The sequence below is a fragment of the Prionailurus bengalensis genome, chromosome E2 (genome assembly GCF_016509475.1).
Source record: "Prionailurus bengalensis isolate Pbe53 chromosome E2, Fcat_Pben_1.1_paternal_pri, whole genome shotgun sequence".
Taxonomy (NCBI): Eukaryota; Metazoa; Chordata; class Mammalia; order Carnivora; family Felidae; genus Prionailurus; species Prionailurus bengalensis.
The window spans coordinates 2493689-2512499 of record NC_057352.1 but is presented as its reverse complement, the minus strand read 5'-3'; the positions used below and the strand labels follow the sequence as shown (position 1 = coordinate 2512499).

At 41.0% G+C, this 18811-nt stretch overlaps 2 protein-coding genes across 7 annotated transcripts; one reads left to right on the top strand and one right to left on the bottom strand.

Moving 5' to 3' along the window:
* Positions 1–887: 887 nt before the first annotated feature.
* Positions 888–16469, bottom strand: ZNF583 (zinc finger protein 583). Of its 6 annotated transcripts, none has more exons than XM_043600073.1 (5): positions 16366–16469; positions 14765–14861; positions 8464–8590; positions 8073–8168; positions 888–2949 (listed from the first exon to the last, which is right to left on the bottom strand). In XM_043600073.1, the coding sequence occupies exons 2-5, from the start codon at positions 14771–14773 to the stop codon at positions 1472–1474; spliced, it is 1710 nt and encodes a 569-aa protein (XP_043456008.1). In that variant the 5' UTR covers positions 14774–14861; positions 16366–16469; the 3' UTR covers positions 888–1471. The 6 variants fall into 6 exon arrangements, with proteins under 6 accessions (XP_043456008.1, XP_043456006.1, XP_043456007.1 ...); XM_043600071.1 differs by having other exon boundaries at positions 8073–8171; positions 16366–16460; XM_043600072.1 differs by lacking the exon at positions 16366–16469 and adding an exon at positions 16218–16348 and having other exon boundaries at positions 8073–8171.
* On the top strand, positions 16228–17215 carry LOC122495205 (collagen alpha-1(I) chain-like). Its single transcript, XM_043600961.1, has 2 exons — positions 16228–16824; positions 16986–17215. Exons 1-2 carry the CDS (start codon positions 16228–16230, stop codon positions 17043–17045), a joined length of 657 nt encoding a protein of 218 aa, XP_043456896.1. The 3' UTR covers positions 17046–17215.
* Positions 17216–18811: the final 1596 nt, after the last annotated feature.

The window sequence follows — 18811 nt, the reverse complement described above, 5'->3', positions numbered from 1 at the left end:
AGCCTTAAAAAAAAATTAGGATTCTATTAGTTACAAAGAGTCTGTAAATTAATTTTGGGCCTCTAACATCTCTAGAATAGTCTTCCCCCTGCAGAAGGGTAAAGTGTCTATTTAAGACTTCCTTTTCATCCATTTTCTGCGTACCTGTAATGCTGTGTGAGTTGGTTCTGAATTGATTGCAGACTCAAAGCCTCCAGGAGTCAGGAAGTAATATAAAGTGTAAAATAAATCAGATGTAAAGAAGGAGTGGTTTGAACTGTGGAGAACTGGAAAACATGCCCACATAAAGGTATTATTATTATTATTATTATTATTTTGTATTCATGTTAAACTCGGTGACTACCAAATCAAATGTCTGTGGGCAGCCAGTTTAGGAGTACTCATCTGTAATTTTCTTTTCCCCTCTAGTTTCAGAATTACAGCTTGGAGAGCTAGCTTAACCTTTTCAGTTTTAAATGACATAGATTTAATGCAATTCAACCACCTGGAATTAGGAGAGGGATCAAACTTCCATTTTATTTTCTATTCTTCTTTGGTTATTGGTCTTTTTGTCTTTTAAAAAATACCTATTTTGCCTTTGTCTAAGTGTAAATGTTGAATATATCTTAGTAAAGCCTACTTGTTACTAGTGATTTTTAAAATCTGGCTTCTTAGAACTGCTGAATATCTAATGAAGTTTTTACCAACAAAGTCAGATCTTACTCTGTATCATCATGGACTTTAACACCAATGCTACTGTATTAGATGCCCTTATCAACCACTTTAGAACAATGACTGCTATTCTTAATCAAAAATACTTATAATCTCTTAAGTGTTGAGCTGCTACTGCTTTTCTCAGATGATCCCTGCTAAGATGATCAGGTCTTCTTTGTATACCACAGTATCTCTTCATTTTACAGTAATGTTTATTAAGTGATTACTTTATGCTAGGCACTCTGAGCAATTTACATGCATTCTCTCATTTAATTCTCCCATCAACTTTTGAGGTAGTACCATTATTATTCCCATAATATAAATAAGACTGAACCTTACAAAGGACAAAATGTTTCTCTAAAACTAGAGGGCTAGAAAATGGAAGAGCAAGGATTAGAACCCAGATCTGTTTGATGCTGGAATAGGAGTTCTTAATTGTCCAAAGAATTAGATGGATTTTGACACAAAACAGTACTTTGTAAGGTATAAATGGAACAAGGTATCTGGGGCAGGGGGTCTTTTACACTATTTTGAGGAATGTGTGCTTTAACCTAAGAACTATGGGATACCAATGAAGGGTACCAATGAAGGAGAAGTGATATCGTCAAACTTTTAAAGTACAAGTTTGACTACAGTGTAGGCAACTGACAAAGGAAATGGTAAATACAGGGAGACCAATCAGAAAGTTATTTCCATAGTCCATATGAAATAGATTACTGTGTATTGGACAAAGATAATGGAAGGGAAATGGATTAAAGGAGTCTGGTTCAAGGCATTTTTAGGAGATAAAACCTACAGGTCTTGGCAACTGACTGGACATAGAGGGTGAGGGAGAGGAAGGAGTCAAGAATGACTCCATGGTATGAATTCTCTCATGCTGGGCAAGGTGGGCACGCTGCCTGAAAGATTTTCTGCAATCTTTACATTCATAGGGTCTCTCTCCTGTATGAATTCTTTGATGTAGAGTAAGAGATCCACTGTAGCTGAAGGCTTTCCCACAAATGTTACATTCATAAGGTTTCTCTCCAGTATGAATTCGCTTATGTTGAGCAAGGCCTGCATTCTGGCTAAATGTTTTCCTACATTCCTTACACATATAAGGTTTTTCTCCAGTATGACTTCTCTGATGTTGTGCAAGTGATGAACTATTGCTAAAGGCCTTCCCACATTCGATACACTCATAGGGTTTCTCTCCAGTATGAACCCTCTGATGTTGATCAAGGTATGCAATCTGGCTGAACGCTTTCCTGCATACTTTACATTCATAAGGTTTTTCTCCAGTATGAACTCTCTGATGTTGAGCAAGGTGTGCATATTGGCTGAAAGCTTTCCTACATTCCTTACATTCATAAGGTCTCTCTCCGGTATGAATTCTCTGATGTACTATTAGGTATCCACGATGGCTAAAGGCTTTCCCACACACATTACATACATAAGGTTTCTCTCCTGTATGAATTCTCTGATGCTGAGCAAGAAATGAACCATTACTAAAGGCCTTTCCACATTCAATACATTCAAAAGGTCTCTCTCCAGTATGAACTCTCTGATGTTGAGCCAGGTGTGCAATCTGGCTGAAGGCTTTTTTACATTCTTTACACTGATAAGGTCTCTCTCCAGTATGAACTCTCTGATGTTGAGCAAGGTGTGCATTCTGGCTGAAGGCTTTCCTACATTCTTTACATTCATAAGGTTTCTCCCCAGTATGTATTCTCTTATGTTGAGCTAGGTTTGCACTCTGGCTGAAGGTTTTCCCACATTCAACACATGCATAGGGTTTCTCTCCAGTATGAATTCTCTGATGAAGAGTAAGAGATGAGCTCTGGTTGAAAACTTTCTCACATTCATTACATTTCAAAAGTTTCTTTTGTACACAGACTTTCTTATGTTTCATTTCAACAGATTTTTTTCGGTAGTTTCTCTTTTGTGGCTCATGCTTATGTACTCTTTCTTTGGTGGGAAAATTCTGTTTTATATCAAATATTGCATCCTGATGGAAAGTTTGCCAAGATTTAGTATATTCATTACTTTTATCTTCAGTGAGGATTTCTTCATGAGTGGTGATCAGTTGTCTAGAATGTACCTCCTGACTGCCTAACTGGTTCTTAAACCAGTCCTCACATCTACAGTCTTCTCTCAAACTGGGGCAGTCAAGGCTATAACTAAGATGGCTTCTTCCCATTGTCAGTACTTTGGATGATTCTTCATAAATAACTTGCTTTGATGAAAATTCATTGTTTTTAAATGCATACTCCCAATCTAAAAGATACCAAGAAAACAAATGTCTTTTGTATTTGTTCATTAGAAGATAACTTCTGAAACAAAAAGTTTATAGTTATATTAATATTAGTCTCCAAACACCCTTTCTTTCTTGCCTTAGGCTATCTTGCATTCAAGCATTATCTTTAAAAAGCCAATTTCATAATGTTAATGTGGCTTAAAACACCTCCATAAGATCCCAAGACCCTAAGGTACTGTTAGTTGCCTTAGGTTATACATGCAGCTATAGCTAAACTTTTGTAGCCTAAAAAAAAATGTCTTCTTGACAGTTTTCTATGTGATATAGTTCAACCAAACATAAATTAAAAAAAAAATTTTTTTTAACGTATATTTATTTTGAGAGAGAGAGAGAGTGCAAGCTGGGGAGGGGCAGAGAGAGAGGGAGAGCCAGAATCTGAAGCAGTCTCCAGGCTCTGAGCTGTCAGCACAGAGCCCAATGCAGGGCTCGAACCCACGAACTGTGAGATCATGACCTGAGCCGAAGTTGGACACTTAACCAACTGAGCCACCCAAGTGCCCCAACCAAATCTAAATTTTTAATTGCTCCCAAAGCTAAAATGCCTTCACGTAAAAGTAATTTTGTATTAAATTGCTTGATTTTATTAACCTGCCACAAGCCTTAATTTGCCACCTTCCCCATCACCTATTCTCAAGATTTTCCAATGGTTTCTCACCATATTTATAATAAAACCAAAATTCCTACTATGGTTTAGAAAATCAATGTAGTAATGAACATAAATGTAAAAACCTTTAATAAAATTACTGAAGATCAAATCCAAGAAAATATGAAAGCATAATCATTACCACTCATAGCTGATCCCAGCAATGCAAGGTTGGCTTAATATGTGAAAACCAATGTAATTCACCACATTAATAAATTAAAGGTGGAAAAATCATGTGATCATTTCAATAGATACAGAAAGAGTATGTGACTAAATTTAACATCTATTTATTATAAAAATTCTTAGCAAACCAGGAATATAAAATTTCCTTAAACTGATAAAGGGCATCTAAGAAACATGAACTTAGTGGTGAAAGACTGAATAGGTTTTCCCTTAAGATTAGAAATAATCCAAGTATGTCTACTCTTAGCAATTCTATTCAACATTATATAGGAGGTCCTTGCTATTGCAGCAAGTCAAGAAAAAGAAGCTGTAAGATCAGAAAGGAAGAAATAAACTGTATTTGCAGGTAACATGATGGTCTATGCAGAAAATCCTCAGAAACCTACAAACAACTACTAGAACTACTAAATAAATCTAGCAAGATCGTAAGATAGAAAATATAAAGATCAGTTTACATTTTTGCATACTAGCAACAAACAACTGGAAAATGGAATTTTAAGAATTCTATTTATAATAGCACTAAAACTTACCGTAAGACTCAGAAAAAAATACATATATATAGCCACTACACCGGATACTACAGAACATTGATAAGAGAATTTTAAAAAGACTAATAAATGGCTAAATACACCATACTCATGAACTAAAAAACTCAAATGACATTAATTAGAATATCAGTTCTTCCCAAATTGATGTATAGATTCCACATAATCCCAATCAAAATCCTAGCAGGCTTTTGGGGTAGAAATTCTTAACTTCATTCTAAAATTTATTTGGGAATGCAAATGGATTTAAATAAAGTGATTTTACAAGTTGAACTATCTCATATCAAAAGTTACTATAAAGCTATAGTAATTAGACTAGTACTGATGAAAGGATATATAGATAGATGGAATAGAATAGAGTTCAGAACTCGACCCATGTAGATATGACCAACTGCTTTTGGTACAAAGGTACCAGCAAGGCAGTATAATGGTTAAAGTCTTTTCAAAAAAGATACTCAAGCAACTGTATATCCAAATAGTTGGGGGAGAGGACCAAAACCTTGTTCTTTACCTCATATAAGACACAATATTTAGCTCATGTAAATGTAAAAGCTAAAACTATAGGAGAAAACACAGAAAAAAATTTTTGTGACTGAGGGGTAGCAAGAATTTCTAAGGCATGACACAAAAACCACCAAACGACAAATTAATACATTGGACTTTACAAATATTGAAAACTGGATGTTCAAAAGGCAGCAGTAGAAAAACAGTAACACAAGCCACAACTAGCATACATATATCCCAATACATATAAATGGCAAAAGACTTGTATTAAGACTATATAAAGAAGTCTTACAATTCAGCAAGAATAAAAAAAAAATAATAAAACATGGGCAAAAGATTTGAACACTTTACAACAGATATATGGTCAGTAAGCACATGAAAAGACATTCAACATTATGTCATCAGAGAAATGCATCTTAAAAGCATAATGAGATACCACAACACAACCATTAGAATGAATAAAATGAAAAGCTGACAATACCAAGGTATATGGAACAACTGCAAGTCTTCGACATTGCTTCTGGGAATGAAAATGGTACAGACCCTGGAAAACCAGCAGTTTCTTTAAAAGTTAAACATACTCCTATTGTCTGACTCACTACACTTTTGGATATTTACCCAAGAGAAATTAAAACATACATGCATACAAAGTCCTATAAATGACAGCTTCAGAGACACTTTGTAATAGCCAAAAACTGGAAATAACCTAAATGTCTGTGAACAGGTGAATGGAAAAACAAAATGTGGGAGACCTACATAAAATTGTGAATGATTTTCAAAATTATGAGTAAAATAAGCCAGACATAATATATACTGTATGGTTCCATTTAGCTTAGATGGAAACTAATCTAAAATGACCAAGATCAGAATAGCATTTGGAGCCAGGAGTAGAGAAAAAATGGTACATAAAGAGGCAGAGGCCATCTTTTGGGGTGATGGAAACACTGTATGTCTTGATAATAATGATCGTCTCATGGGTTTATACAACAGTCAGAACTCCTCACACTGTATAATGTATATGGATGTAACTTACTGTATGTAATTCTTTAATAAAGTTATTAAGAAAAAAATAAGATGGAAATAGGTAAGTAAAGACTGACTTTAATAACATAATAAAAAGAGTAAAACTTATGTAACAAGCTCTTTACACTGAAAATAAAGACTTAAACCTTGGAACCTATGGAATATTTACAAATACCAATTATATGTTTGGCCATACAAAATCCTAAAGTTAGAAAGTAGAATTAGTACTAATTCCTATTTGATCAAATATGATAAAACAATTTGATCAAAATACAATAAAACTAGAAACTTTCTTTTAAACAACTCTTGTGTAAAAGAAATTTTTTCAAAGTAGGTTATTTAGGAAACAGCAATAACAAAAACACTAAAAATCAGAATCTCTGGAAAACAGCTAAAGTTACACTCAAAGGAGAATTCATAGCCCTTAATCATTTAGTGAATAAAAGAAAATGAAATCATTAAGCATTTATTTCAGCAAAACGGAGAACAAAATAAATCTCAGAAAACTAGAACACTGGAATTAGTGAAAAGCAAAAAATAAAGAATTGGAGAAGAGTGGTAACTCTAATAAGCCCTTAAACTGGACTTTAAAAATAAAATTGATTCATAACTAGCTACCTAATAATTGTTTTAAAAAAAGAATAGGTATACAAAATAAATTAAAATTGGAAACTATAGATACTAAAAATAAAAAGGGTTACAAGATTATTTTGTTCAGATTCATGAGAATAAATTTGATAACATGAATGAAAAGGTGATGTTTAGAAAAATAAAAATTTGGGGCACCTGGGTGGCTTAGTTAAGTGTCCAACTCCTGATTTTGGCTTAGGTCACGATCTCATGGTTTGGGAGTTCGAGCCCTGCGTCAGGCTCGATGCTGACAGCACAGAGCCTGCTTGGTATTCTCTTTCTCTTTCCTTCTCCCTCTCTCTCTGCCCCTCCCCACTCACTCACGCTCGCTCTCTCTCTCTCTCTCTCAAAATAAATAAACTTTATTTATTTATTTATTTATTTATTTATTTAATGTTTATTTTTTATTTTTGAGAGAGAGACAGAGTCTGTGAGTGGGCAAGAGGCAGAGAGAGAGGGACACATAGAATCCAAAGCAGGCTCCAGGCTCTGAGCTGTCAGCAGAGAGCCCGACGTGGGGCTCGAACTCAGCAACCACAGATCATGACCTGAGCTGAAGTCGGACACTTAACTGACTGAGCCACCTAGGCGCCCCAATAAATAAACTTTAAAAAATAAAAATAAAAACTTAGGGGTGCCTGGCTGGCTCAGTCGGAAGAGCATGTGACTCTTGATCTTGGGGTCATGAGCTCCAGCCCTATGTTGGGCAATAATGACTGCTTAATAAAAAAAGAAAAAGAAAAATTTGTAAAATTTCACCCAAGACAGAAACTGTAGAGACCATTTATCACAAAGAGAACACTGAGAAAGTTGTCAAAGATCCACTTACTCACAAAGGCCTCAGGACCAGGGTTTCTCTCTCAAGCTATAAGACTAGTGACCTCATTCATTCATACTAGCATCTCTATGCCAGACTTTGTCTTCTAAGCCTCTGTCCCACTCTAGTGGCATGTTGCATTTCTTCACTCCAAAGTCTCTCCATCTCATAAAAATAACTCTTCTGTCCCAAGTCAAATTATCATCTTTTCCCCTACCAACATATTCTTCTGGCTTATTTCTATTAAATGGTGTCACCATCCAGTCGCCCAGACTTGAAAACGTAACTGGGAATTATTTCTTTTTTCCTTGATGGTTAATAAACCTCTGAATAACCCCAAGAAGTTAGCAGAATTATTTTCTCAAAGTAAAAATTCAGTGAATCCTTCAATATAAAGGAATGAGTGACTGAAAAGGGGGAAAAAAAATAGTCATTGTTGTCTCTGGATTTTTTTAAATGTGATGAAGCCACTTGTGCCAAAACTAAAAAAGAAGGGCAAGCAGACAGTGCCAGTTTGGACTCAGAGAACAGGAGAGGGTTATTAGAGAATACAGTGACGTATGAGAGAATATATACAAGAAGAGTAAGTTAGCTCACGCTAATGACACCTCACTGTTTCTTCCCAGGCCTTCAGCCTTTAAGAAAAGCTACCCAGGAAACATCAATTATACGCTGGAAGCTTTCAGAATAGCTGAGCTTTTCCCTGCAATGGACTCTACCTTCCTAATTCTCACTCACCAGGGTATGTGCCTCTTGTCCCCTCCTTCTTCACCATCCAGGGCTCTTTTCCTTGTTCCAATAATGAGATCACATCTGGCTTAGAAACTGAAACTCCTGCTTACAAGAAATAAAAGGGGAATTAGCCAGATCTGTAAGGCAGATCGAGTTGCTTGGTCATCAGGAAGTTGATGAGGGCATTACAGAAGGGAGTATAGGAAGATGTGAAGTATTCTGAAGAATGGGGAAAATGAAGTGGTAGAAATAATCCAATGAAGCTGCCAGTTCTACAAAACTCAACCCATTTTGGGAAGCACAAGAAAGAGAAATTTAGTGAAGTACATCAGAGGCTTCCTAAACATTGGAAAGCAGCCCTGTGTGCAGATTCTGAATTCTGGTGAGACTTCCTTACCCAATGATACCAGGCTCCTATAGTTCTCCAACATCACCTTCCTGTACAAATTCCTCTGAGCAGGGTTCAGCCACTCCCACTCCTCTTGGGAGAAATCTACGGCCACATCCCCAAATGTCACCAAATCCTGAAATGACATAAACATATTCTTTTATGCTCAACTAGTGTTCCTAACGTCAGACTGGCATAGTTTGAAAAGTTAAATTGTACTTTTAGAGAGAAATAGTGCATATAGTGAAATTTTCAGGCCATATCTTGGGTTCTGTGCAACACATGTCAAACACTTGCTAAGATGATTTCTCTTGCTTGGTTTTAATATTCTGTCATGGAAAGCATACAATTTCTGGCATAGTCTATAGTCTCTACTGATGGTGAAAAGATTAATAGCACAAAAATGGGCAATAACAGAACACTATAAACAAGAGCAAAATATGTTATTCATACTAAATGCTAATGCATTTCTCAATATGGAAAATCAGGATAGACTAGGACAGTGAAAGAAGACTTTAAGGAAGAGACAGGAACATGAGTTAAGCCCTCTAAGTTGTATGTGGTCTAAACCTACATTTTCCAAACTCTTCAATGGAATGGCCAATGTTCCAGGTATGTCAACAGAGTAACATATATAAATGTATTTGATGTTCATAATATTAATTTCTTAAAATTAAACATGTAAGTAATAAATACATTAAATAAGTTCTGTAGTGATTTCGCAAAATATAACTTAAAGAAATGTATGCCATAACAGAACAACTGGGGTCATAAAAGATTATCTAACAGCTCTTGATAACCCCAGTGAGTTTCAAAGATGGTGACTTCTCTTTACAGAAACAAAATAATACTAATTTTAAGCACTGTTAAATAGTATTTCAGATGTGATAGTGAAGTGCAGTGAAAAACCCCTACAGCTCTCACTAGAGGAACATACCCAGTTGTGCATGTCTAATGAGCGAGAGTTTTTCAAATGTTACAGTGTAGTTCTCAACTAATAATACTACATTGAATTAAGGATCTTTATCACATGGAATAAGACCTGGTCTGCTTCCTAAAAATTCAAAATGGATATTCTTTCTAACGAGGTAAATCTACTCCAGACTTACCAGGGCTTGCATATGATTTACTATATGCTCAGCTGGTTTGGCGTGTCAGAGCAAAACCGACTCTTTAACTGGGATGATATATAGATACACTCAACGGTACACATGTGAAGAGCTGAATTGATCTGTTAAATACTGAAATACTGTCACGTTGGTTGGTAAACAGCTACTGCACTGAGCCCTGTGGTGACAATCCCAGATCTCCCCACAGCCCAGCAACTGAAGGGGAATACCCAGCACTCCAGTGGCCTCCAGTATCCCATCTAGGGTAAGTTCTGGTGTGTGCCCTTGCCTTAGTGGTCATCAGATATGAACATCACTCCTATTAATGTGACTCTGCAGTGTAATGGTCCTACTGAAGATGTATTTAAGTACATCAATGCTTTTATGCAGATATTTTTAATGGAAAAAAAGAGTCGATACTGGGCTAGTGCCCCAGTAATGGACAACAATGTTAAGGAAGCTATACAGGAAGCAGAAGTATGCCTCCAAGAAACATCAGTTACATACATCAGCTTGTTCTTACATGCTTCCATTTCTAAAACACTTCTTACTACAGGGAAATATGGGAAGTGAGTAAAGGCTTCAAGAAAGGAAGGAAAGGAACATGAGTTGGGTCCTAAAAGAAAAAATTTGCCCTAGACAGGGCTGGATACTGTCAAGCATCAATTCTATCAAACTTCAAACACTTCAATACAAACTCTAATATTTTGTGCAAAAAAAAGTGTTCTACACACATTTCTACTGTAAACAGAGGTGAGGCAGCTTTTGGTAGGCAGTGTTCTTAAAAGACATTTTTTTAGCTGCACATCCTAAAGGAGTCTAGGTTTCAACTGGCTGATGTCCTTTTCCTCTCAGCCAATGAGACCTGAATATCTTGCAAATATTTTAATATTTGTTTTGATTTGATAAAACAGGAACTTCATATGATTTGTAATCATCAAAGAAACTTACCAAATAATGTCCAGTATTTCTACCCTCAGTGAATTTTTTTCCTTTTTATAAAAGTTAAAAGAATTGGAAGTCCTCATCCCCACATCTACCCACCATGTCACCCTACCTCCTAGAAACAATAAAAATTTACAGTTAGTATATATTTCTTCAAATGTTTCCTTATACAGACATGTCTGATTATCTATCTGCATTCATTTACTTATAAAATCACTTTTGTTGGATTGATAACATAATGTGGTATAAATATGTTGTACCTTATTTACTAACCCGTTTATTTTCATTTATATGAATCTTAATTTTTCACTATGATGTCAGAATTGGGATTCTCACTAATTTAACATTATAGTAGAGTTCTCATATAATACTACTGTATGTTAAATTAAAGATTCAATAGAGGTCTCTAATTATTTCCTTAAAATGAATCCTGGAAGATATTCTCTCCACGGAGACTATGATTCCCCAAACGTACTTAACCTCAGAAAAAAATTTAAATTATGTTATTGTGACCTAGCAAGAATTGGAGCTACTGAAAAAATAATTCAGGCTGGGAGTAAAGTGTTGACCTGCACTCAAAGAAATACTAATGGTTCTTCAGGTGGAGGAAAATGGAAAGAGATGGAAAGGAAAATCAAGAAGAAATCAAGAGTCCCAGAGGAATAACTATAAATATAATATCTAATAATGACAATAAATGGGAGTTAAATCACTATGGGGCCTTATCTTGTTCAGAAAGTAGTAAGAGTAGTAACTATAGAAGGAAGATTGCAGAAGGAAGAAAGGAGATAATTACATAATGATATGGGTAAATATCCTGGAGTGACCACTAAAAGGATAATAAAAATAATGTATAATTAACAAGATAATAAAGAAAAAGTACTTGATTTATCCAGAAGAAGGTAAACAAGGAGAAATAAAGGAACAAAGAACAGATGGGAGTAAGTAGAAAACAAACTACAAGGCTATACACACAAATACATCAGTATTAGCCTTAAACACAAATACATCAGTAATTACATTAAACGAAAATGTAGTGAACACTAATTAAAAGACAAATATTCTCAGACTGGATCCCTTTAAAAAGATCAATGTTTTGAGGGAGATGTGGGATTGTGGGAGACATAAGGAATCATGGGAAGCACACAGGGCCACTTACAGCAGCCACAGGGCTGCCACAGACTGCCAGAGAATGGTGACAGTCACAGGGACTGTGGAAGGCATGAAGCTGCAACCAACAATATGCTGTTTACAAGAGGCACACTTTAATATAATCATTAGGAGAGGCTTTCAAAAAATGTGCCTTAAAATCATCCTTGGACGTGGGGCGCCTGGGTGGCTCAGTCAGTTAAGCATCTGACTTTGGCTCAGGTCATGATCTCACAGTTCATGACTTCGAGCCCTGTGTTGGGCTCTGTGCTGACAGCTCAGAGCCTGGAGCCTGCTTCAGATTCTGTGTCTCCCTCTCTCTCTGCCCTCCCCCCACCCTATCTGTCAAAAATAAACAAACACTAAAACACATTAAAAAAATCATCTGTGGACTTAATAAAAATGCGGTTTTCTGGATCCTCCCACCAGAGACTGATTCATGGGGTCCCAGAAATAGCACTGGGGCCAATGGGCTCTGTCTATTCTACACATCATACCCTCTGCTTTTTGCTTTTTCCATTACCAATTCAGTGGCAGGAGAAAAGAGGTAGCTGGCTCTTACCTCTCTGGGCTCACTCACAGATGAGAAATTCACAATCTTGTCCATTTATATATTAATTTGACAAATATTTACTGAATGCCTACTCCCTATAATGTTCTAAGTATTGGAAATAAAATGGTGAACAAAATACAGTCTCTCCTCTTGTGGAGTTAATATTCTAACATAGGAGAAAGACATTAAACATAAAGTCATACTATGACAAAAACAAGGGAAGGTGATTTAGAGTGACAAGGTGTTTTAGATAGGATGGTCAAGGTAAACCTCAAGGAAGCAGTAATGTTTGAACAACAATCTAAAAGTGAGAGAGCAAGCCATGCCAACACCTAAGGGAAGAGAGTTACAGAAGAGGGAGGAGCAAATGCAAAGGTTCAGAGACAGGAAAGAACTGGGTGAGTCTACGGAACAGCTAGTTGGCCAGTGTGACTGGAAGAGAGAAAAAGACTTGTAGAAAATGAGGTATGGGGTAGCCAGGAGCTGGACCATGCAGGGCCTTAGAGACTGTGGAGAGGACATTGGATTTCATTCCAAGTAAAATGAGAAGCCAATGAAGATTCCAAAGGAATGAAATGATGTGTTCTATCACTGTTGACAGTGTCCTTTATGATTTTCTACCACCGTCTTCAAATCATCACTCACCATCATCTATTTATACTGACAATCAACATATACTACAACTTCCTACATCTGATACAATCACTAACTAGTGACCTAGATTGTTTTCCCTCATCTGTAAAATAAGTGACTTGTACAAGATCACCCATAATTTTCATCCTGGCTTTATTATTTTATGAGCTTAGATATGTGCTACTCAATACACTAGGTACTTGTCACATGTGGCTATTTCATTTTAAATCAGTTAGCATTAAAAATTCAGTTCCTACAGTAGCTAGTGGCTACTGTATTGGACAATGCGGATGTAGAACATTTCTATTATCAGTCATCACCGAAAGTTCTCCTGGACAGTGCTGCTCTAATTGATTTCTTCTGGCTTATCTTCTTGTTTACAGCATGTTCTATATTGTCATCCAACAGTTCATCTGTTTTACTCTTTACATTTAACCTACAGAATGTATCTAACCTCAAAGGGTGAGGAAGGAGTCTTTTTTCTAAATGAATAATCCATTCTGTCTACACTGATTTAAAATAATATCACTTTACGGGGCTCCTGGGTGGCTCAGCCGGTTAAGCGTCTGACACTTCATCTTGGCTCAGGTCATGATTTCATGGTTCATGAGTTTGAGCACTGCATCAGGCTCTGCGCTAGCAGCGTGGAGCCTGCTTGGCATTACCTCTCTCCCTCCCTTTCTGCTCCTCCTCCTCTCGTGTTCTCGCCCTCTCAAAATAAAAAACTTTAAAATAATATCACGGGGGTGCCTGGGTGGCTCAGTTGGTTCAGTGTCCAACTTCGGCTCAGGTTATGATCTCACAGTTCGGGAGCTCAAGCCCTGCATCAGGCTCTCTGCTGTCACCACAGAGCTCACTCTGGATCCTCTGTCACCTCTCTCTCTGCCCCTCCCCAGCTCATTCTGTCAAAAAAAATAAACATTAAAAAAAATAAAATAACATCACTTACATTATCATGGTAAACAAATGAGCAAACATTAAACTATGAAAACAAAGACAGTGTCTATTTTTATTTGCCACAGTATTCCCAGCATTTGGTATAAATGAAGTCTTTAATAACTATATGTTCAGTGAATGAATAAATACTTTACATTCTTACTTGTATTTGTTTCTGGGCATTATATGTTGATCTTTTCATTTGTTTCTTCTGGCTCCCATTCCACACTATTTACTGTTTTCATTATAGATGTATACAGTCATTTTAAAATATAGATTCAAGTACTCTCTCCTGTTCTCATTTTTTCAAAAAATGTCCTGTTTTTTTTCCATACTAATTTCACGAATTTTAACTACATGACCTAAAATATCCTGGCTGTAGCCCACTACTAACTCAGTATGTCCCTAAAACAGGACCTTATTACCCCCATGGAATCCCATTCTTCAGAGCCCACTGATTGCCTGGGAAAATCCCTGCCTTCACTGACCCACGCTTTAACACTCCAAAGCCAACACATTCCACTCTTCAAAATGACCCTGAGCAAGGGATATTGTCATGTACTATAACTAAGATTGCCCCAATAGCCCTTGTCTTGCCTTCCTCTTAAACCTGGGTTTATGAGAAAGCTTTATACTTGTAGTCACATCAGAACACACCTTGACCTCAATGAATCAAATCCCTATAATGAAGGCTTTCATATCCCTCCAAGGAGTGCATTTTTGCCTCCTGAGAGCTCCTAACAGAACACCTAACCTACAGGAGGAGCAGAGCTATTTCTTGAACGAAGATGAAAATGCCGGCTTAGGAACAAAGGAAGCTCACTGAGCTTTTGGGGACCTCCTTTTAATGGATTGAAGAACATGAGGACCAGGTCACTGAATGAATGGGACTTTGTTAGCTGGGGAATTTCAGAAGAAAAAAGCAAGATATTCATATACAACCTGAAAAACAAAGCACCTCAGGGAGAAAAAAATCCTTCCTTACCTTGGACATGGCTTTAAGAATTTAAGAATTTATGACAGCTCTTCTGTCCACCTCCTTCAGGCTCCTCAATGGAAGGGCAGTGTCTGGAAAAACAGAGCTGGAGAGGGAGAAAGAAACCATAAATAGCACTGTCAAGTAAGGATTATTTTTCTCTTCACCCGTGAAATCTGTTCATTAGTGAAATAATCCAAGGCTTCATAGTAATAAGTTAGCCCAACTGGAATCTAGGTCTGACTTTTTAGTCTTTCCATCAGATAATGATAGTAAAAGGGAATATGTTACCACCCTTACTACAAAATGAGATAAAGCTACAAACAATGCCTCAGAGAAAGCATCTTTAAAAAAATTTTTTTAATGTTTATTTATTTTTGAGACACGAAGACATGAAGACAAAGCAAAGCACGAGTGTGGAAGGGGCAGAGAGAGGGGGAGACACAGAACCCAAAGCAGGCTCCAGGCTCTGTGCTGACAGCAGACAGCCCAATACCGGGCTCGAACTCAGGAACCAGGAGATCATGACCTGAGCCGAAGTCAGCCGCTTAGCCAACTGGGCCACACAGGTGCCCCAGGGAAAGCTTCTTTATACAGAGTAGGCATCAGAGGGGTCATGTTGTCTGGAAGACACTGGACCAGAGTCAGAACACTCTGCTTGTAGCCCTGGGTTATGACAAACTCTACCTGGAAACCATTCTCTGAACGTTTCTGAGCAATTTCCTCAAAAAAGAGATGGGCGAGAGGGCTGTGCATTCGCAGTCACTGAAACTCCTAATCATGAGTTATTTTCTACTAAACCTCTCTGCCTTGGAGAGCAAAGCAATTATCTCAGAAGCAGCATAAGGTAACAGTAAGAACCACCAGGTTTGGGGATCAGAACACCTGGCGGCAGATACTCAGTCTACCACTCACGATCTCTGCAACCTCCATGATTTAGGTCTAACCACTCCAAACATCAGTTTCGTCAGTGAAATGGTACCTACTCCCTATCAATTGCTGGAAGGATCATGAGATGATGCACAGGAAGCATTCCGCCTAGTGCTTGGCACATCCCTTGTGCTCAGTAAATGTCAGTGATTTATGGTCACAAATAGCACACAGTAGGTCTCCTCTTCTATTCCTCACCTACTCTAGAGCCCAGGAGAGGAAGGGAAAGAGCCTCCTTCTGTGCCAGAGAGGGCTAAGGCCCAGCAGCCTCCTCATCTGCCGTCCAGGCCTGAAGCTGGGGCTCCCCTCTCCTCTCTCAAGCGTTCCCTTCCATCCCAGTCCCACTCAGGCTCGCCCTGACCGCCCGATCTTCGCGAACACCCCCACCCGGCCGCCGCAGGAGCCACACAGTCCTCCTGCTGGCGGCTCGCCTGGCACCCGTCCCCTCACAGTGGGTCGCACTGTCACACCAACAGAAGGTCACACAACCTCACGCCGTCTCACAGGACCACACACACAGCTGCACACTCACCGTCACTGTCATGGTCACAGACGCTCGCACAGGCACACACAGGCGCACGCACGTTGTGACATGGTCTCCCACGGTCACAGGCCCCCTCGCACGCCCGCTCCAGCCCCGCAGGCCCGCTGGCGCGCGCGCCCATCCCCGACATCCTCACCGCCTCCTCCCCGAGGGTCGGCACCTCCCTGCGCGCCGTCGGCCGCCGGGAGCCCAGCGGCCCGCGGGCCGGGGCGGGGCCTCGCTCGCGGCCGGACCGCCGGGCTCACAAAGGGGCCGCGGCGCGCGGGCGGGCAGCGGGGCCCGCCGTGGGGGCCGCCGGGAAATGGAGTCCAGGCCGCGCGCGGCGCTGGGCATCCTGGGACGGCTGGCAGATGGCTCCTGCTCCCGCCCCTGGGCGTCTGCGCCCCTGTCCCGAAACTCCGGGCTTTCCGACCAAGAGCCAGGACCCGCCCAGCCCGGTCAGGCCGACCGAGTCCCACCCCGGCCTGGACGCGCCGGCTCCGAGTGCGCAGGCGCACCGTCCTCGGTCCCCGTAGGGGCCCAAGCCGGGCGGGGTCGAGGTGCGCACGCGCAGTGCACGGGCCCGCGGGCCCGATTCCCTGGTTGGGCTTGCAAGGTGAGCGGTTCGCGGGACGGAAGCGGAGCTGGCCGACTGGGTGTGCGGGCCGGAGCGCTGGGGAGAGGTCAGCAGGTCCGGGCGGGTGGGCCGGAGCCCGGGTGCCGGGTGTCCTTACTTCCGTTCCTTTTATGTCTTCTCTCTCCTCCTCGTCTCATTAGGCTTTTATTGAGCGTCCCCTGTGTGCCCGGCAGTGTTACAGGCACTGGGGACACACCTGAACCCGCGCAAGAGAATCCCCACCCTCATGTGGCTGACCTTCTAATACGGGAGAAACTCACTAAATACACACGCACGCACACACACACGCAAACCAACCACACCCACACCCACACCCACACACACTGGGGCGCCTGGGTGGCTCAGTCGGTTGGGTGTCCGACTTTGGCGCCCCGCGTCTGGCTCTGTGCTGACAGCTCAGAGCCTGCAGCCAGCTACACACACACACACACACACACACACACACACACACACACACACACTGGGGCGCCTGGGTGGCTCAGTCGGTTGGGTGTCCGACTTTGGCGCCCCGCGTCTGGCTCTGTGCTGACAGCTCAGAGCCTGCAGCCAGCTACACACACACACACACACACACACACACACACACACACACACACTGGGGCGCCTGGGTGGCTCAGTCGGTTGGGTGTCCGACTTTGGCGCCCCGCGTCTGGCTCTGTGCTGACAGCTCAGAGCCTGCAGCCAGCTACACACACACACACACACACACACACACACACACACACACACACACACTGGGGCGCCTGGGTGGCTCAGTCGGTTGGGTGTCCGACTTTGGCGCCCCGCGTCTGGCTCTGTGCTGACAGCTCAGAGCCTGCAGCCAGCTACACACACACACACACACACACACACACACACACACACACACTGGGGCGCCTGGGTGGCTCAGTCGGTTGGGTGTCCGACTTTGGCGCCCCGCGTCTGGCTCTGTGCTGACAGCTCAGAGCCTGCAGCCAGCTACACACACACACACACACACACACACACACACACACACACACACTGGGGCGCCTGGGTGGCTCAGTCGGTTGGGTGTCCGACTTTGGCGCCCCGCGTCTGGCTCTGTGCTGACAGCTCAGAGCCTGCAGCCAGCTACACACACACACACACACACACACACACACACACACACACACACACTGGGGCGCCTGGGTGGCTCAGTCGGTTGGGTGTCCGACTTTGGCGCCCCGCGTCTGGCTCTGTGCTGACAGCTCAGAGCCTGCAGCCAGCTACACACACACACACACACACACACACACACACACACACACACACACACACACTGGGGCGCCTGGGTGGCTCAGTCGGTTGGGTGTCCGACTTTGGCGCCCCGCGTCTGGCTCTGTGCTGACAGCTCAGAGCCTGCAGCCAGCTACACACACACACACACACACACACACACACACACACACACACACACACTGGGGCGCCTGGGTGGCTCAGTCGGTTGGGTGTCCGACTTTGGCGCCCCGCGTCTGGCTCTGTGCTGACAGCTCAGAGCCTGCAGCCTGCTTCAGATTCTGTCTCCGGCCCTCTCTGCCCCTCCCTCACTTGTGCTCTGTCTGTCTCTAAAATAAGTAAACATTAAAAAAAAATTTTTTTAATATACTGGGAAGTGACAGTTTTCTTATAAAGAGAAACAGCAGTTTGGGGCGCCTGGCTGGCTCAGTCAGAAGAGCATGTGGCTTTTGATCTTGGGGTGGTGAGTTCAAGCCCCTCCTTCGCTGTAGAGATTACTTAAAAAATAAACTTTTAAAAAAGAAAAGAAAAAAAAGTTTATAGATCATTCAGTTCTATCTACCCACTTATTCCTATACTTCACCCTATGTCTTTGAATGTATTTCATTAACTCCTATTTGAGTCTCAGCCCTTCCGAAATTAGGCCTCCAACGCTTCCATGCAACTCGTCTCAGCAAAGTCACCGATGACAAAAAGCATATGAGCTGGGAAGTTTTCTATTGAGGAA